This window comes from Trichoderma aggressivum, assembly GCF_033847375.1.
Source record: "Trichoderma aggressivum f. europaeum strain CBS 100526 chromosome Unknown scaffold_005, whole genome shotgun sequence".
Lineage (NCBI taxonomy): Eukaryota > Fungi > Ascomycota > Sordariomycetes > Hypocreales > Hypocreaceae > Trichoderma > Trichoderma aggressivum.
The window spans coordinates 81,953-102,033 of NW_026946371.1; the positions used below are offsets into that span (position 1 = coordinate 81,953).

Sequence of the window (20,081 nt, forward strand, 5' to 3'; positions counted from 1 at the left end):
CCCCCCTCTGCGCTACGCTACAGCAGATCAAGGTGTGCGGTAAAGCGAGTCAAGAGTGAAACGCAACAAGTACCTGTAAGGTACCTACGTAGAGCTACACCGCCGCCTGTTCCTCACGCTACTAACGCTTGGTGCTCTTGTAACAGAAAGTATCGACAGACAACTGCACGCATTGGCATCTTATCGCGATAGGGAGCTGCTTACCGTATCTTTGGTTCCTGGCCGGGGGGTTCATCTCCCGCTGCTATTTGACTTGGGATTTGAACGACTCTGGTTCTCCCACCGAATGCCAGAACTTGGTGTCGAGGTTTGTGCTATAATAAGAGATACCGTACCTCACTCGCTAATAGGAAGACTGCAGATATTAATTCTGTAGTCTGCGACATACTGCCTCTATTCATCCAGAGAACTTGACCGTCAAGCTTGCGCTCAACCATTATGCCCGGGTCGCCACGAACTCCACGACACTCGCGCAACTCTTCAGCAATCGACAGCTTCGCAGGATCGCCCCAGATCCGACGTTTCTCGAGATCTTCCGCGCAAGATGCCATACCGTCGTTCCAGCACAGCCCAAATCAACATGATGGGCTTGACCTATCGGTGTTGGGCGGTGGCGGGACAGGGGCGGGCAACGGAATGGGAAATCTAGCGGATGAGTTGGCGGATGCATTTTCCGACTCAGGGGAAGAGGGCGACTACGACGCCGACCTGCAAGAGTACCAAAAATCGACGGACCAGCCAGGAGGTGATGGTGAAGCAACACGGGGCCAATCGGTAAACGACGAGACGAAGAGAACTGACGGTGATGCGGGCCTTCTCTCGCCTCGCCAACAAAAAGGCCACCAAAGAAAAACCAGTCTATATGATGGCAGCGATTACGGCTCCGATTCAGACCTCGATATCGCAGGCATACCTCCAAGTCTCATGGCGAAGATTGATGCTGTCGAAAACCTCACAATCCGCGGGACAGATAACTACGGAGGTACGGCAGACGATGTCTTGAAGCGGGTGATTCAGGAGCTCCGCGACCTAGGGTCGCAGTCTAGCGTTGAGGGCAGCGCTTCGAGGTAAGCCATGGCCAAACCCTTGGAAATGGCCATGAAGATCGCCTTTGGTGCTAACGTGAAGGTTTTTGCAGGCTTATAACAGCACACTCGGCGCTGACGACGCATCTTGCACACCAGACCCGTCAACTTCACAACCTCACCTTCCCCTTGCTCTCCCCGCTTGCGCCGGCCCCTGACGTCGAAACGATTGATACGCTTCTGCCGCTGCTCATATCCCTCACAGAAGACATGCCGCGACCATCGACGTCGGCATTCAACTCACTTACTGCGTTGCATTCCATCACATCAGAACTGATACAATCACTGAGTTATCTTTCCGACACACTACACATGTCCCGCCAGACAACGGCCGCGGCTAGTCGGAGGCTGAAGAGCGCCAAGGAGCTCGTTGCTGAAATGAGAAAAGAGGATGAGCTGAGGGAGCAGGGAGAGGAGTGGCTGACCAGGGGGAACTGGAGCGAACGGCTAGAGAAGAGAGAATGTGCAAGCGTATGTGGCGAGGTAATTGGCGGGTTTGAAGACGTCTGCAATGGCTGGAGAGAACGACTGTTGGCCCAAGCAGAGTCCCAGGCGTAAATAGATGTTACATGACTGTATGGATAGAGAGGGACAGGATAAAGATGACGGCGGCTGCACTGTTAAGCGAATGGCACCCTTTTTAAATTCATTTATATCCGAAGTTGGTTTGATAGGTAGAATCACAAAATAGGACATTGATCATGGCCTCCTCAATAGAGATTTTATACACATTAGTAGCATAATGGATCAACTCAGGCCGCAGACTCAGTGAAGGGATGTGTTCTCAGAGCCAGGATACAGTGGCTAGATAATAAAATGGATGCATCTATGCCAATCGGATGACGCCTCAATAATAAAAATTACTTTTACTACAGCCGTCTAGATCCAGCTATGCGGAAAGGAATACGATAAAGTTCGACGTTACCGTGCAGCTATCTTGACGGTAGATGCCGCACGGCAATTTTAGACTCTTTATTGGCTTTCTTAACAGTTAATTTTTCAGCCATGGAAGATGATGCTCGAGGGACTAGAAATGCCGCAGAGCAAGATTTAGTGGTTGAAGTTGAAGGTGGTCTCCAGGTCAGTCACGTCAAGGGTCTTTCAACTTGCAACCTGTTCAGGCAAAGGCAAGGTACCAGGTACGAGTGCTGAGGCCTCAGTTGACCAGTAGGATTCCGGTATCCAAGACACCACAAACTGCCCCTTGCATCTGCCATCCGAAATCAACAGCATCGTGACCCGATTACTCAGCGTCTGGCTGCAACACGAAACCAGACCCGTTGCGGTACGTCAGAGAAAAGTGAGCACATCGCCAACGCGAAAGTGGTGCGTCCAAAGAGGCGCCTGGCACGAAAAACGCGACTGCAACAGGCGGGGCTGCCAGGGCCAGGGAGGAGAAAACGGCGCTCATTGGGCACTGTATTCGCTGGAGAGACAGCACTGACGGCCAACCGAGCCAACTAGGCGCGTCCACTGCGAGAGGCCCCCCATAATATTGACCTCGTCCCATGCAGGTGCAGCGACGTCGAGATTCAAAACAAACAACAATAAACAGTTGAGCTGCAAGGACAAGGTGATGCTGCAGTGGGATAGTGACAATGCGCCTGGTTCCTTTTCAGCCCCCTCCATCCTCATGGTGTGATCAAATTTGATTACGACTGGTAGCATCGATTTTAATTACATGATGTACAGTACATGGCTGCAGACGGCCGTTGAATGCGCGCGAGGGCACGTGTGGGCACATACAAGTACTCCGTCCGTACCGGAACGAAGGCAGCAAGCGAGCATCCAGCACTGCAAGCGCTGGGCAAGAACGCGCATGCACACGTCTGGATGCGGTCGGCCTTCCTCTGAGGGCTGGCGGGCTGGTGTTTAATTGAGTTTCCAGCGCAAAAGCCGCCCTGCTTAAGACCCAGGGTACATGTACTTGTAGGTACCTTTGGATGGTACCTGTGCTGGAGAGAAAATCTAGTGGAAGCCTTTTTACTTTGATGAAAACCCATCGAGTTTTGGGTGTTGAGTAAAAAGAAAAGCCGTTTGCATCGCGTGAGTGAATTAAAAGCATGGATGCGTCGCAGTAGCAGGGCTATATAGTTTTAATCAATCATCACAATAACAATCAAACTGATCCCTTCGCCCTGGTTGTTTATTCCACCGGCGCAGCGAATGGTAGCAGCCAAAATGGCGTTCTGGTGTGTACATTATTTGTTGTTCAGACGCAGCCCGCGTTTTCCCACTAGCACCCAAACCGTCCAGTATTATTGTTCCACCCCCCTTTAGCACGTTAACGCCCCAACCAGGCCTAGCCCAGCTTCTCGCCAGGCGCACTGCCATTTCCCCAGCAGCTTCAAACCTCCCTCATCAGCCTCTCGCAGCTTTCACGAGCCCGTCTCGTCTTCATCGCCCCAACCCCCTCTCTTTGCCTCTGCGCCTTGCAAGACGGTTATCAAACAGCGATCGAACATCCCGGGGACATTCTACTTCTTACGACTTTCTTTTGTATTTGGACCATTCACGTCGTCCTAGTCTGTGCGATCGCTCTTCATTCGACACAACAACAACCACCCAGTGGCATGCGATAGGCCGCCAAACCCGCCCATCTCTTGGTTGACGCTGCTCCATGACCACCGGCGTTGGCCTCGCCCTGTGACTGGATGCGCGCTCGCTCGTTTCCTCACAGTCGCTGCTAGCATAACATCGTCCGTCTTTGACATCAACATCACCGTACACGGCATTTCCCCCGCCGCACAGCCCACGACCGAGCATCAAGGTCCAGATCCGACAGACGGTGCCGCTTCTGTCAGCCCAGATCACACCCGCCAGGCCCAAATTCATTATTCTTAGCATCATATAAGGGAACCTTCATTCACTCTGTCGATGCCATGGGTGCCTCCAAGAAAACCATGGGCGAGTCAAAGCTGCCCACCAATTCCGCTCGCATGTCCACTCCTCCTCCTCCATCAGATCGCGGCCGCCTAGACTCAAAACCAAATGCCGAGGGCAGTGGCAACACGATGCGACAGCTGCGAAGCAGGACCAGGGCTAGCGATGTGGCCCATCCAGCAGCTTTCGACGTCGATGCCGTCGACAGCCTCCTGTTGAGGGAACTTCAACCTCATCGTGAAAGCACTCCCGGAGCCAGTCCCCATCGCAAACGCCAGAGGATAAACGGCGATCGGTTGGTCAACCCCCCCCCCACTGGGACGCTTTACATGGTTCTAACAACATTTTTTTTTTAGTTTTATCCCTACTCGCACTGGCCAGGATTTGCAAGCCAGCTTTAGCCTTCTGCATGAAGATGCCTCTCCCGCCACGCCATCAAGGCATAAGAAAAGGACGCCGCAGGGCGAGCTTCATTTCCAGAAGAGTACGAAATATTTTCCCTTTCCTCCAGCAATGACAAAAAACCCAGTGCTAACCATGACGTAGCCGAAGAAGCCAATCGCACATTCTCAACACTGCTGCGTGCGGAGCTGTTTGAGGGATCCGTGCCACAGTTGACGCCCGCTCTCTCACCAGACAGCAACCTGCCAACCTCTTCGCTTGTCAGTGCTCAGGATGGCACACGATCTCACACTCCTCCTAGTCACAGTTCCGTAGTAACCCTGCCTTCATCACTCACCCCATCAACCCCCCACAAGAATCTCTTCTCATATCTCTCACCACGCCAACATGGACATCCTGTGGGCCATCTTACTCCATCCAAGACGCCGCAGAGTCGGCATGGCCCGAATCTGGATACAAGAGCAGAGATCTACAGTCTATCTCCTGTGCGTCTCGGCAGTCAGCAAATGCTCTTGAGTCCGCGTCGCCAACCCCGAGCGGTTAGCAAAGTCCCCTACAAGGTCCTTGACGCACCCGAGTTGGCAGACGACTTCTACCTCAACCTCGTTGATTGGGGGAGTGCAAATGTTCTGGGAGTCGGGCTGGGATCCAGCGTTTACATGTGGAATGCACAGACCTCCAAGGTCAACAAGCTATGTACTTTGGAGGATGATACAGTAACAAGTGTATCGTGGATACAAAAAGGCACGCACCTTGCCATTGGAACCGGGAAGGGTCTTGTCCAGATCTGGGATGCCGAAAAAGCTAGAAGATTAAGGACCATGACTGGACACACGGCCCGAGTTGGGTCCCTGGCGTGGAATTCACATATCCTGACGTCTGGCTCGCGCGACCGGCTGATATACCACAGAGATGTTCGAGCACCAGACCAGTGGCTCAAGAAGCTTGTCGGGCACAAGCAAGAGGTTTGTGGTTTGAAGTGGAACTGCGAAGATGGGCAGCTGGCCAGCGGTGGCAACGACAACAAGCTGATGGTCTGGGACAAGCTCTCAGACACGCCGCTGTGGAAATTCTCAGATCACAACGCCGCCGTCAAGGCTATTGCCTGGTCGCCGCACCAGAGAGGCTTGCTTGCCTCTGGTGGCGGTACAGCCGACAGGCGCATCATATTTCACGACACGGTCAAGGGAACCGTTGTTAACGAAATCGACACCGGAAGCCAGGTGTGCAATCTTGCTTGGTCCAAAAACTCCAACGAAATCGTCTCGACCCATGGCTACAGCCAGAACCAGATTGTTGTGTGGAAGTACCCGTCCATGACGCAAGTAGCCAGCTTGACGGGACACACATATCGTGTTCTGTACCTAGCAATGAGCCCCGACGGCCGAGTCATCGTGACGGGAGCCGGTGACGAGACTTTACGTTTCTGGTCTTGTTTCGGGCGACGACCCGGCACTCGCGAGGATGGTGAGACTGGAGGCGGCAAATTCGCCGACTGGGGCATCATTCGATGAAATTTAACTCGTGGCTGATCAAGTCATAAAGAGGACAAGATAATCTGATTGACTTCATATCTCTCCTTTGACAAGATGCTCTATCTTCTATGTTTATACCCGGGGCGTCTCGTACCTTCTTTTTTTCAACGCACCCTTTTTGGGTTTGCTCTTATTTTGGGTTCTTTTTTTTCACGCGAGGAGTTGTGTGTCGTTTGGCAGTGCGTGCGAGCGAGCTTCCACGCCAGCTCTGGGATATTGAACGTGCGGAAGGGAAACGCGATAACGTCTTTACTATTCATTCGATTGTATCATTTGGCATAATCCGGCGCGGTGGTGATGAGGGAGCCACTCTTTTCATGACCATGGTAAACCAACTTTTTTTTTCTGGTGTTTGGGTTGGGCTTTCTATATAACAAAGCCCAAAGGGGCGGTCATTGGCTTTTATTTGAAACCTCCCCCTCGCAGATCAAGGGCGAGAAGTCAATTGGGACGACAAGAAGGAAAAATCGTCCTGGTAGCGGTTTTTAACGTTGTTGCTTCACGGCAGCTAAGCGCATCTATAGAGAGGACAGAAGAAACATGTCTGATCATGAACCAGAGACAAAATATATTACGTATCTACACTTTGATGATTGTACACTTTGCCAACGAGTGCTGGTGATGATGATGATTTGTAAATGTGTGACAATGTGTGAAGAAAAAGAAGCAAGTTCATAATCATTGAGCAATAAATACATGGCAAGACGTTATAAAGAACAAAAGGAATCCCAGCTCTCAAAAAACATAAGGATACTCCAAATCCGTCATCCAAACAAACCCACGCTCAAGTGTTCCCCCCTGTTGTAGCAGCTACAGACTCCCTTTGCCGCTATGAAAATGGACTCTCGTAAGACTCTCGAAAAAAAAACCCCCCATAGGATATCATTCCAAAGATACATTAAGAACCCCGGCTCACGTTTCCCGCTCTGTACTCGTATATCCTCATCTTGCTGTTATATCCAGGTGTATGACATCAGACGACGTCATCGCCCTCGACTCCTTGCAACGGTCTCTTTACTCTTGACCCGGTTTCCGTTCCCTCGCAGCACCTTCGTCTCCCTTATCCACGCCAGTTGCGCCAACCTGGGAGTTCTCGTCTAGTAGTGGTATGTTATCCAAGCTAGTGGAGCGATTCTTTCCGGCGTCGGGTCGCATTGGTGAGGGTGCCAGTTGGGCATCCAGACTCGTGGCCTGCACGGGAGGACCATCCATGTGCGGAGCGATTTGAGGCGATTGGAGCAGAGTCTCTGGGTTGTTCTGCCACTTGATGACATCTGCCCTCATAGCCTCGAGCTCCTTCTGGAATCTCTTGCCAAAGACATCGATGTAGAACGTTGCGCCGTTGTAGATGCTCCAGCCAAAAACGAGAAGCAAGAAGCCAGTGGATGCCCACCGGCTGATGAACCAAAGCGGACATGGCAGAATAGTAAGACAGGCATAGAAGTACTGAATCATCATGAACGTCGGCTCCTGTAGCGCGGCCGGGCGAGCGAGGACAAATTTGCCAATCCAGGTCTTTGCATAGGATCTTCGAAGCCAGGTGAAGGATGTGGGCCTGCCGGCAGCAATCTTTTCCCTTCGGCGCACGGTGATGAAGAAGTAGTAGCTCAGCTGCCAGACTGCGTATGGAATCGTGCTCCACGCGAGCATAGACAAGACGTTGGCGTATGCTGTAGGAGATCCAGGGTTCGCGGTCTTGATGGCCCAGATGGCGGGGAAGCGTGTCTCCTGCAGCTCGGGGGGGTAGAGATGGACAATGCAGTGAAGCGTCGCGCAAGGCATGATGTGGATGAAGAGCGATGTGACCTTGTCAAAGCTGTGGAATACCAACGAGTTACGCCACATGATGATTGCCACAGCATTGTTTCCAAAAGCCAGACAGTAGGCGGCCGTGAAGAGCCGCTTCGATTGCGGGAAGGCCCAGAGACTCAGCATCAGCAGCACATTGACAAAGTAGCAGAGATCGGCCAAGAAGTAGTGATATCCACGTCGATGGTATGTGAAGATACGAATGGGCATGAAGTATATGAGCTGGGCCGTATACCAGATATGAAACCACTCCGGATAGCCACCCATCAGATATCCGCTCGCAAAGATGTTCATAACGCCGCAGATGAAGGATATCTTCTCTCGGAGGCTGATGGCCTTTGTATCGTTCCACTGCTTGCCGAGCTTCTCAACTCGCTGCCTCATGCGCTTCCTGTATCGTTCGAGCTGTTCATCGGCCGAGGGGACACGCCGCCTCCATTCCTCCACCATTCGGTCGCGGGCATTCTGGGTTTTCGACTTGAAGGCATCTCGAGACCGTCGCACCTTGTCGGTCTGGGCAGAGATGCCCCTCTGGAGCTTCTCGAGCTGTTGGGGCAGGGCAAAGTTGTCCAACAGGTCGAGGACGGTCAAGCGGTCAAGCGGCGGGAGGGCATCCCAGTCGTCCTGGTATGTACTGCTGCTGCCGGAGAAAGAAGGATTCCTTGAAAGCCTGTGGCTCTTGGGAGTCGTGGCACTGAGACTGGGGGAGTCGAAGATTTCGGCATCCATGGGCGATGAGAGGGGGGAAGCAAGCTCGGCCTCTGCCATGGCGGGCACCGAGCGGTCTCCGTTGACGGTCGACCCGGTCCCCGGTGTTGAGACAGGCGTCGAAGTTTCTTCGTCCATTTTGGAGGGGGTCAGGGCTGGGCTTGCACCTTGTTCATGAACCCATATAGTAGTACGCAGTCCGAATGATCTGACACGGTAAACGGCCCACGATAATCGGCAGCGAAGCCAGATCAAATAATGACGTCCAGAGCAGCGAAACTGAACGTTGTTATCAGCAGCGGTGGCAAAATTGACACTTTATGCAATGACAACGAATTGACGACAGATCGACACGTGGGTCAAGGGGACACGGATAGCTTAGGAAGCAGAAAAGAACAATAAGGTGAGGTAGGTAGGGGAGGAGAGGATGGAGGGAAGGGGAGGGAGAAGGACCGCCAGCAGCGAAGTGTCGTTGATGCTGGAAATGTCTGGAGATGACTCGAGAAAAACAAAAGCCTGGAAGAAAACAAGAGGAGACTCTCTTTTAGGTTGCAGGTCGACACGAGCCTAAACGACCACTGACGCTGCCCTCGATGATCATCCGCGAAACGCCTTGGAAGTGTTGTTGGCACCCATGTGATTACCCTTCCGGCGAGTCCACCGCAGTTAACAAGTACCGGGTGCTACATGAGAGTACTTGGATGTACAAGCATGCGATCCTAGAAAGATTGCACAAGGCGAGTAGCTTTGAGTAACGCTTTCTCTCACGGTCGCCCACCATGAAGCGAGCCAAGTATTTCAGAACACGGCAGCCCGCCAACTCCACATGCTCCAGCTGCCTTAGCGGCTCCAGGACCCCTGCACCCAACAAAGAGTGTACATGCATCAAGTACTGCTAGGTAAGCAGTTGGAAATAGAGGCAGTGGTCTCTCATTGGGCTGGTGACATTTTCACATGCAACTTTGGGACGGCTACCCGATGGCAGAGGGAAATGGAAGCAGGAGATGCATGCTGAAAAGGTCTTGTGCGCAGCAGCCCAATCTACTGCCAAGGTACCAGGAGGTAGCTGTAAGCCGAACTTGGATGGATATATCTGCGGTATACCAGGTAGATACCTCAGTGCTACTGTTAGGTACCAGGCGCGGCTAAGAGAAAAGAAAAATCAAAGTGGTCTTGTCCACCTGACCTTGCTGTCCGCCGAGGTGCTGAATCTTTTTTTTTCTCCTTCTTCCACAAGGCGAGAAGCTGGGAAGGGCAAGATTCTTGGTAGACCCAGAGCCATTGCTGGATAGCAGGTGCTGCCATTCCGCTCTCTGGTTGGACGAGACAGCACCACGGCTGGCTGGGCGCTAACAGGGCAAAACCTCCAGCCTTGAGTCAGCTGGCGGTGGCATGTGTCCGGCTGTTTGAAATGAATGGGGGAGCGAGTCACGTGATTCAATCCAAGTCAATTCAAATTTGAAAACAAGCTGGCAATTGATGGAGAACAAGCAGGGCGAGTTGACGAGTACCGGCCGCCGGAATGCGGAGAATAGAATAGTCCGGCCCATCACAGCTCTCTCTGTTGATGCTAGTTCTAGCGGTTTGCTGGTTGAGCAGAAAACGGCCCTACTAGATAACCCCCCACCATTTTACAGCGCTGTGCTCCGTACTAGGCCATTGAAGTCCTGGGCTCTTAGTGGTGCTACCTGATTTAGTGAGCTATACGGAATCGCCAAGTTCGCGACGCGTCAAGTGCCATCTCCATCTTGCACTGCGCAACTCTCAGCAGCACCGCTTGGTATTTTCTAGCATGAAGGGCTGGCGTCTCATGTCCTGTGCGAGATACTTTTGATTTACGCGACGCCGTCTATGAGCCCAGAGTGCCGAATCATCCCCGTTGAAGTTGAATGGTGTTGTCAACATCTTGAATTGCTCTCCGCGCGTGCTCCAGTCGCCAGAGCCGCACCGCCTCCAGCACTTTGTTTTGCATCTTAAGCAGTCCAGACTCGGCATCTAGTTCACCATGGGTAAACTCATACGCCTCGAGCTGCACAGTACGTCTTGTTCGAATCTCTGTTTGCCGCTGCCCGCTTCGACTAACAATGCGCCTCAAGATTTCAAGTCCTACAAGGGCCACCACACCCTCTTGTTTGGCGATTCCTACTTCACTTCCATCATCGGGCCCAATGGATCCGGCAAATCAAATTCGTAAGTCATTGTGGTCAAATCCGCATGTCACCTCGTTTTCCCGGTATGCTAATACCACGGATGCATAGTATGGACGCCATCTCCTTCGTCCTTGGCATCAAGTCTTCTCATTTGCGATCCACGCACCTGAAAGAACTCGTCTACCGAGGGCGTGTCCTGAAAACTTCAAAAATCAACGACGATGGTTCCGCTGAAGCAACTGCAGACGCCAGCAATTTTGCCGATGACGATAAGGCGTCTCGAGGCGATCCAAAGACCGCCTGGGTCATGGCGGTATACGAGGACGACGCTGGCGAAGAACAGAGGTGGAAGAGGACCATCACGAGTGGAGGAGCCAGTGAATACCGCATCAACGATCGGGTGGTTACGGCTCAGCAATACAACGATGCGCTGGAAACGGAAAATATCCTGATCAAGGCCCGCAATTTCCTCGTTTTCCAGGGTGATGTCGAAGCCATTGCTTCGCAGTCTCCGCAGGACCTTACGCGGCTCATTGAGCAGATCTCGGGAAGTCTGGAATACAAAACTGAGTACGAAAAGCTCCAAGTCGAGGCAGAGCAGGCCATCGAGAACCAAAACTTCCAGTTCCATCGCCGCCGTGGTATCAACTCCGAAATCAAGCAGTATAGGGAGCAAAAGAAGGAGGCAGACAGTTTTCAGAAGAAAACGGAGGAAAGAGATGCGGCCATTGTTACGCACTGCCTCTGGAAGCTATACCATTTTCAGAAAGCCATGGACGATTCAAGCGCCGCTATTCAAGACCACCACGAAGACCTAAAAGAGATGCGGAGAAACGTGGAAGAGTTTGAAACTCAGCTTGAGTCGGCTCGAAAGGAACAATCTGCTGTTCAGAAACAGGTCAGCAAAGCGGAAAAGGACATCAAGCACAAGGAAAGAAGCATCGAAGATAAGGAGAACGCCTTGGTTCCATTTGACGAGAAAATCCACGAGTCTTCGCAGCAAATTGACAAGCTCCAAGCTCAGGCACAGAAAGTCGGCAAGGAGCTCGAGGAACAGACAGACATTGTGCAAAAGGTCCAGAAAGATATCGGGAGCGTGAAAAAGGCACAGGAGCTGTTTGAAAAAGATATCAAGGATCAACTGAAGAAGCAAGGCCGAGACATTAGCGACGACGACCGGAAAGAATACAACACGCTCCGAGCCCAAGTCTTGGCCCGCACCGGCTCCAACCAAGCAAAATTGGAGAACCTTGAGCGACAGAGGAAAGCAGACGACGTCACTGTCAATAGTCTCAAGGGCAAAGTGGACAGCATCTCGGGAACCATTGAAAAAATGGAAGCAGAGCTGACTAGCATCGGCGAGAGGCGAAGCGCTGCGGATTCTGCAACCAAGGACATTACGAATGACATCGCCGCCAAGAAGAAGGAGTTCAACCAGCTCCAATCCGAGCGAGTCCGGACTAACCAAAAAAGAACCGAGCTCGAAGAGAAGCTCGAGGATGTCGCAAGGAAGCTGAGAGAAGCCGATGATGGCCGCCGTCAAAACGATCGAGAGGTACGCATGAAAGAAATGGTGACGACTTTGAAGCGTATATTCCCTGGAGTTCGAGGTCGCATCGGAAACTTGTGCACACCGAAACAGAAGAAGTTTGACGAGGCCGTCATTGTTGCCTTGGGAAGAGACTTTGACTCCATAGTTGTCGATACGGAAAAAACCGGTGTGGACTGTGTTCAGTATTTGAAAGAACAGAGATTTCCTCCCATGACCTTTATTCCGCTGGACAACATCAAGGTCAATGCTGTCAACACCGCAATCAAGGGCTTCCCCGGTGCGAGACTCACCATCGACACCATCAACTTTGATGCATCGGTTGAGAGGGCCATGTCATACGCATGCGGTAGCTCTGTGGTTTGTGATACGCTTGATATTGCTAAGCACATTTGCTACGACAAGAAAATTCCCGTCAAGGCTGTGACGGTGGAAGGATACATCATCCATAAAGCTGGCTTGATGACAGGAGGTCGCGGTCCTGAACCTAAGGGTGGAAAGCGCAAGTTTGAAGAAGCCGACGTCCAGAATCTCCAGCGCATGGCAGCCAAGTTGAAGAGCGAGATCGATCGCCTTCCTAAGGCGGATCGTCGGGGAACACAGGAGGAATCTCTCCACATCGAGCTCAATGGACTTGAACGGCAGCTAGTGGCTACTAGGGACGAGCTGGCGGCCTTGAACAAGAACTGGACGAGCAAGAAGCGCGAACTGGACAGCCAAAAGAAGCAGCTCCAGGAACTGCAGCCCAAGTACGAGCAGCAAACATTGCAACTGAACCGTACAAAGGAGACGGTCCAAGAGTTTAGGGACGCCATTGCGCGCGTGGAGGATGAAATCTTTGACGGGTTCTGCAGGAAACTTGGATACAGCGACATTCGCGCGTACGAAGCTTCTCAGGGTAAACTGGAACAGGAGATTTCTGAGAAGCGCAACCAATACGAGGTTCAGAGGCAGAGACTGGAAAGTCGACTCAAGTGGGAAGTCACACGCCATAGTGACACGGAAGCACGTATCAAGAGGATACAGGATCAGGTCCGACGTCTCAAGCAAGATATGAGGACATACAACAAGGAAAAGGCCGAAATCGAAGAGTCGATGCGCGAGGACCAGGACGAGCTGGAAGCTCTTGGAGAGGCTTTGGAAGAAATGAAGGCGGAGCAGTTGGAAAAGAACCAAAAGGTCAACGAGGCGCGAGCCGAGCTACAAAAACATAGCAAGGACATCGAAGCCTGCCAGCGAGAGATTAACGCCCTGGAAACCACCGTGCAGAAGAACAGCGCAGGCAAATCTGCACTCTTGCGAAGATGCAGGCTCGAACAGATCCAAATTCCGTTGGCAGGAGGCGCTCTAGACAACCTGCCGACAGAGGATGATTTACTGCGACAAGATCCGGACGCCATGGACGTTGATGGCGGAGAAGATATGATGGATATTGCTCTGGATGATCATGGCATCGAAATCGATTTCGATGGTCTGGAGGAAGACTTGAAAGAGTCGGGCGAGCCGAGTGTCGAGGACACGTTGACAGAGAAGATTTCGTCCCTCGCAGCAGAGCTGGAGAAGCTGAATCCCAACATGAGAGCCATGGAACGACTAGAAAGCGTCGAGACGAGGCTCAAACAGACGGACCAAGAATACGAAGACTCGAAATCAACGGCCCACAAGGCGAAGGAAGCCTTCAACAGCGTCAAGCAGAAGAGATACGAGCTGTTCAACAAGGCCTTTACTCACATCCAGGAGCAGATATCCAACGTCTACAAGGATCTCACGCGATCAGATGCTTACCCGCTGGGTGGTCAGGCCTATCTAGACATTGAAGAGGACACAGACATGCCCTATTTGTCAGGTATCAAGTACCATGCCATGCCGCCGCTCAAGAGATTCCGAGACATGGAGCATTTGTCTGGTGGTGAAAAGACCATGGCAGCACTGGCGCTGCTCTTCGCCATCCACAGCTACCAGCCAAGTCCTTTCTTTGTCTTGGACGAAGTTGACGCGGCATTGGACAATGCCAATGTGGACAAGATCAAGAAGTATATCCGGGAACACGCGGGCCCTGGCATGCAGTTCATCGTCATCAGTTTGAAGGCCGGTCTTTTCCAAGACAGCGAGAGTCTTGTCGGCGTATATCGTGACCAGGAGGTGAACAGCTCCCGAACGCTAACATTGGATGTAAGTCATTTGATAACCGCCACTTTTACTTTTGGTGTGCAGCAAAGCTAATTCATTTATCCACCTTAGTTGAGGAAATATGCCTGATAACTAGGCTCCCGGCATTCCTTGTTTATGTATCAATATTAACGACTGGAGAGGCTGTAAGTAGAGAGAGCAGGGCAGGCTGGATAGGAAAATGCAGGGAACCAATGAGCGGCGTCGTCGCCTCGACTATTGGAGAACCACGAGCTACGAGTCACTTGGCGCATGGATGAATATATTCCCTTTTTTTTTTCTCTTTTACTAATTACTCGATTTTTGCCCTCAATGGGCATCGTCATGATGCAGATTGGGCCGTTTGTGGATTGGATTCCTCCTAGATCTTGACGCCCAGGAGCTACGGAGAGGTTGAGTAAAGAAGAGTGTATGTGTGATGTATATACCAAGCTGGAACTACAGGACTCAGGAGAATTAAGGGAGAATCAGAGCAATCAAAGCGGATTATCATTGGAACTGTTTGCTATAGTATATGTAGCATAGTGTGGCATGTACAGTGTTAACATTAAGGGTCCGTATTATCTCCAAACCTCTCAACCCATTAATAGGGGGCTTCTAGGTCAATTAATATACACAATACCAGCTCACTGAGCAGTCTATACAGCGATATCCGTGCCGTCAGTAGCCTCAACCATAGTCACGCCATTTGTCCCATGAAACGTATGTTCTCACCACAACTTGAAGCCACCAGGCACCTTGTGCTGGAACACTCCGGTTGGGTCATACTTCTTGCTGACCTGGCGGAGGAAGTTCAGGCTGTCCGCCCCGTAAGAAGCCGGCGGCGACTGGTGCGGGCCGGCATAGTTTAGATACTCAAACTCCCGCAGAACCCCTTTTCGCTCAGCGACCGTCTTGATAGCCGCGAATGTGTCTCTACCTTTCTGGTAGATGGAGTGGCTGGAGCTTGAGTTTGGCCAGAGGGCAGAGAAAAGAAAGACTGTTGATGTCAGAGTTAGACCTGTATGTACAAGAACATCATGCGAGAAGATTGTGGGTAGAGCAACTTACCGATACCATTGCCATCCTCGGGGTTCAACCCGAGAACGTTTCCCCCCGTGGCGGCAGAATGTGAAAGCATCACAGATGGGAGGGGCTCAAAGGCAAAGTTCCATGTGACGCCACCGGCGGGATTGAAGTCGTACAAAGACCCGTTCAGAGTCTTGAAGATGTCTAGCATGGTCTCGCTCGAGGTCCCGAGCGTAATCGTAGCGAAGAGCCAGTTGCTATCCACCAAAAGTCTGCATTAGCGAACATTCGTCCTTTCGTGGAAACGGTGCATATATCGTAGGGAGATGGTTTTTAAACTTACAGTGGCGGAGTAGGATTCTCGGCAGCCAGCGAAGCCACGCTCGTGATGGAGGAGGTGTTGGAGATGCTCGGCACGGCCTCGAGGCCGCTGTACACCTCCGGACGAAGAACGGGCTTCGTGTAGTAAGCCGAGGCACTCACCGACCACGCCTTCGCCGCGGAGGCGTACAGCAGGCCCGCCTGCAGGGATACATAGGGGTCGAAGTTTGGCGAGGCGGCGACGTCGTTGAAAGCGTCGAAGACGGCGCCGACGTGGGACACGTCGTAGGAGAAGGTGTTGACCGACATGTTGCCCTGCGGGAACGTCTTGAGGTCATAGCGCGTTACGACGCCAAAGTTGTTTCCGCCGCCCTTGAGGGCTCGGTACAGGTCGGGATGGCTGGCCGCGGAGACGTTTGCGAGGGTGCCGTTTGCGAGGACGACCTTTTGGTTGAAAAGTTAGAATACAGAGGGTTGAAAAGGATAGTCAGTGGGCATACCTCGAATCCAACAACACCATCACAAGCCCAGCCAACTCGCGGCGAGAAATGCGAGATGCCACCGCCCAGGAGCAGGCCACCAACACCGACGAGACCGTTCCTCCCACCAGCAGCAGACAGATTGAATCCATCGAGATAGCCGTACACATCGTTCCACACGGCGCCCGCCCCGACGGCGACCGACGTCCCCTTGTCGCTCAGCGCCGTCGCGTTCAGGTGTCCCATGTCAAAGGTCACGCCGCCCTGGATGTTGGCGAAGCCGCCGGCCGGAGTGTGACCGCCGCCCTTGACGGCGAACTGGCATCCCGGTGTCCGTGGTGATGATGAGGCGAGGATGGTCACCGCCTTGCTAACATCGTGTGCGGAACGCGGCCGGACGATGCAGGCCGGCACGAGGGACGACTCTTGGATGGAGAAGTAGTCATTCGCGGTGAAGGGCGTGGTGGTGACAATGTCGCCCAGCGCGGAGGCGAGACGAGCACACTGGAGAGTGGTCAGCATCGTGAGTTTATCGGGATGGTGAAAGGTTGGTCTCTTACGCATGTTTCGTATGAAGCTGCTGATACAGCAGCAGCCGCTACCAACGCGGTGGTTGTGGAACGTTCTGCGAGTCTCATGGTGTTTTCAGTATGGAGCACTCTGTATGTAGCAGACTTATACGAGATTCAAGAAGAGAAACACAACACAATTCTGCTCCCCCCTTTCACGCAACACTCTAGTCTATATATCTGTAGCTGCTGAGCCAATCCTCGCGCTGGAGTGAGCCCGTCATCTTGCGGCCCTAACGCGGTCGCTCGCGGCTTTCGCATGATTGTAGACAAGGGACATTCGGCCCGTGATGCTGTTTAGCCCGAAGTAATCGGTCTCTCTCCAGGTTCAGTGGAGTTGACGGGATGACTGGTAACAACTAGTTCCGGGAAACCGGCAAGCGGTCGGTGGTAACATTCGAATCTCCCCGCACCGGCCAAGTTTTGTGTAAAGAGATGGATGGAATCGTAGATAATTATGAACCTTCCTACGACATAGTAGTTGTAAATATCTGTATGGTGACTTTTGAGTGGAGGCTGGTGTATGTATATATTCACACGCTTTTACATGCTGGGTTGTTAGTTGTGTCAATGGGTTTCTTCAAGACACGATGTATTATATCATGTAGAGCCAATCAATAGCCTTGTGATTTTAAAGACTTCAATTTGATTACTCGGTATACAATCAGCAGTTTAACTGAATGAGATTCAACATGCTTATTCTGTTTCTCACTGTAATATTGTTTGAATGCCTGTTCATGGGTGTATGTAAGTGTATGCGCTGGCCGAATATTTTTCCGGCTTCCGGGTTCGATAGGCAGAAGAACGCAAGATGCACGACGCGACAAACCTTGGGTCCTGATGCAACTCGCCCGACCTGATATCAAGTGGCTGACGTAATTTCATAAACCCCCTACTATACCTAATTAGGCTAGCTTTTTTTATAAAAATTTAGAAACATCGGGTTAGCTATATACGCGCTAGCTGGGGCTGTATAAATGCCTGTAATAAGTATAGTTGCTAAGATTTATTAAGAAATTTTAGTAAATATAGAGGGCAGCAGCTAATATCTTTTGTAGAGGAATACTTTTATAAAATAATATCAGCCGCTATTATATTATTTTAATCACTACCTATTTACTTGATAAACTGCTATAGACTGCTATTTAAGCTACTTTAAGCTATTATAAGCTATTATAAGCTGCTATATGCTATTATAAATCTTATAGGCTGCTATAATCTTACTATTATTATAAGTATAAGGTAGTTATCTTAAGGGCTTAAGTTATATAGCTGCTTATATAAGTATTTTGTATTTGTGTAGTTTATATCGGTTACTGTGTGGGTTACTAATGACCGGGGTAATAGAGGTATAATAGGTAGCTACCCCAGTTTTATAAAAATGAGAAGTCAATCAGGTCAGCCACTTGATATCAGGTCAGGCGAGTTGCATCAGGACCTTGACATGTGCAGCCAAATTACTCTTGTATCGTCACCAATGACTGAAATATAGGTCGATTTGCGGTCCCCCAGATAACGCATCGCTATTCCAGCAAAAGCGAACCAGTTCAAGGCGAGCAGGGCGAACTCTGGCGTGTACTTGCTTTGCATAACTGGGGCGAATCGATAAAGCCACAGACAGGCCGCTACAACCATGCCATTTTCACTTCGTTGACCATGATTTGTTTTCTTCCTCCGCATCCCCCAGCAGCGTCGCCTCTCTCCGTGTGATGCCCATCAGATCACTCGACATTTCGTTATTCCTTTCCCACCAAGGTTCCATCCCCTACCACATCGGCTCCGTAAGCTGTCGCATCATCGCATCGAAACCGCAGCCACCACATCCCAAGCTCACGCGAGCGAGCCCTTTACACGATCTACGCTCTCAAACCCAGGTCCTATCGATATTCGCATTGTACCGACTACACCTCTTTACCGACGAGACGAAAATAGACACTTGTTCGGCGTCATGGATCTCGCTGTAACATTAATCAAGGCCGTCATGCGGGCGTTCTACCCGACGCGAGACATCCTTGTGGTGGACGCACTGATTCTTCATGAAGCGTATGCCTTCTCTGTGGATTTTGGGACCTGGTGGAGAAAAGAGATGAGCTGAAAAGTTGTGGACAGGCTTCGCGACGACGATCTAGCCTATTTAATGGCCATCAACACCAAGGACTTGCACAAGATATGCGGAAAACTCAGAGAAGACCGCTTTCTGACAGTGTAGGCTTGAAGATTTCAGCCATGCTTTCTTTTGGGACGGGCAGCTTACTCCAATAGTCACACGAGATCCGAGTTGCGACCAGGCAACCCGCGACCGAGTAATCGCACATGGTACTACATCAACTACCGACATACCATCGACGCCATCAAGTGGCGGGTTTACAACATAGACAAAGAAGTCCAGGGAACCACCGTGCCGGTAAACGAAAAGAAGGAATACTTTTGCTCGTTCTGTAAGGCGGAATGGACGGCGATGGAAGTTTTGGACAGCGTTGGGCCCGAGGGCTTCCTTTGTCACCGATGCCGACGACCTTTGTCATTTGAAGCAGATCGAAATGCTGGCGGGCACGAACAGTCTACTAGACTGAATGACCAATTCAAGTTCATCAGCGAGCTCTTGCCTAAAATCGACGCAGCCCATATTCCGGAATGCGACTTTGACCGGGCCTTGTCAAAGGCTCGGCCAGTGATCCGCGACGCTACGCACCAACGCGCAGCTACGATACCCGTTGATGACGCATCGTCTCGGCCCATGGCAGTTCGAGGCTTGGCCAATACAGGTCCGCAGTCCATCGCCGTCAACATATCCACGTCTGACGGGCCGTCGGAGGCTGAGAAGGAGGCCGACAGACTTCGCAAAGAAAAGATTGCGCAGCAGAACGCGCTCCCATCCTGGATGTCAAACAGTACTATTACGGGAGAGTCGTTTTCTGCGACGGCTGAAGCTGGTGCTTTGGGGTTGGGCAGAGACGCAGCGGAGCGAAAACTGTCTCAGGGCAAATTGGTCGACAACAATGCCACTACGCAGATTGATGACATCTTCGAGAAGCTCAAGGCAGAGCAAGCTGCCATCTTGGCGCGGGAAGCAGATGATGAAGACGAAGAAGAGGAGTATGGTTCCGAAGAGGAGGATGACGAATTCGAAGATGTCATGGCCACGGGCAACAACTCGGGCCTGGGCACGCCCGGCATTAAGACTGAGGCATCGGAGGTTCCATCAGGTGACGTATCCCGAATGGAAGACAGCTCAGATGAGAGGGCGAACAAGCGGGTCAAGGTTGAGCCTGGAGTTAAAAAGGCGGACAGCGGTGACGAAGACGACGATGAGCTGGAGTTTGAGGATGTCTGAAGGCCCGCGCGCCCAACGGATCTCAAAAGTTTGTGTATTTTTACAAGAGCATTTTAGACAGAATAGGGGCAACTCAATCT

General features: G+C 51.6%; 6 protein-coding genes across 6 annotated transcripts; 4 read left to right on the forward strand and 2 right to left on the reverse strand.

Annotated features, from left to right (window-relative positions):
• Positions 1-438: 438 nt before the first annotated feature.
• On the forward strand, positions 439-1,643 carry Triagg1_1951 (uncharacterized protein; the record flags this gene model as incomplete). The annotated part of the gene is made up of 2 exons (XM_062896078.1): positions 439-1,067; positions 1,139-1,643. 2 exons carry the CDS (start codon positions 439-441, stop codon positions 1,641-1,643), a joined length of 1,134 nt encoding a protein of 377 aa, XP_062758807.1.
• A 2,324-nt stretch (positions 1,644-3,967) lies between these two features.
• Triagg1_1952 (uncharacterized protein) lies at positions 3,968-5,884 on the forward strand (the record flags this gene model as incomplete). Its single annotated transcript, XM_062896079.1, has 3 exons — positions 3,968-4,263; positions 4,325-4,452; positions 4,515-5,884. 3 exons carry the CDS (start codon positions 3,968-3,970, stop codon positions 5,882-5,884), a joined length of 1,794 nt encoding a protein of 597 aa, XP_062758808.1.
• A 1,035-nt stretch (positions 5,885-6,919) lies between these two features.
• Triagg1_1953 (uncharacterized protein) lies at positions 6,920-8,560 on the reverse strand (the record flags this gene model as incomplete). Its single annotated transcript, XM_062896080.1, has 1 exon — positions 6,920-8,560. The coding sequence occupies one exon, from the start codon at positions 8,558-8,560 to the stop codon at positions 6,920-6,922; it is 1,641 nt and encodes a 546-aa protein (XP_062758809.1).
• Positions 8,561-10,427: 1,867 nt separating this feature from the next.
• Positions 10,428-14,344, forward strand: Triagg1_1954 (uncharacterized protein; the record flags this gene model as incomplete). Its single annotated transcript, XM_062896081.1, has 3 exons — positions 10,428-10,458; positions 10,519-10,612; positions 10,681-14,344. 3 exons carry the CDS (start codon positions 10,428-10,430, stop codon positions 14,342-14,344), a joined length of 3,789 nt encoding a protein of 1,262 aa, XP_062758810.1.
• A 656-nt stretch (positions 14,345-15,000) lies between these two features.
• On the reverse strand, positions 15,001-16,736 carry Triagg1_1955 (CAZyme family AA7; the record flags this gene model as incomplete). The annotated part of the gene is made up of 5 exons (XM_062896082.1): positions 15,001-15,269; positions 15,341-15,555; positions 15,642-16,063; positions 16,120-16,602; positions 16,659-16,736. 5 exons carry the CDS (start codon positions 16,734-16,736, stop codon positions 15,001-15,003), a joined length of 1,467 nt encoding a protein of 488 aa, XP_062758811.1.
• A 1,879-nt stretch (positions 16,737-18,615) lies between these two features.
• Triagg1_1956 (uncharacterized protein) lies at positions 18,616-20,001 on the forward strand (the record flags this gene model as incomplete). Its single annotated transcript, XM_062896083.1, has 3 exons — positions 18,616-18,710; positions 18,777-18,872; positions 18,930-20,001. 3 exons carry the CDS (start codon positions 18,616-18,618, stop codon positions 19,999-20,001), a joined length of 1,263 nt encoding a protein of 420 aa, XP_062758812.1.
• Positions 20,002-20,081: the final 80 nt, after the last annotated feature.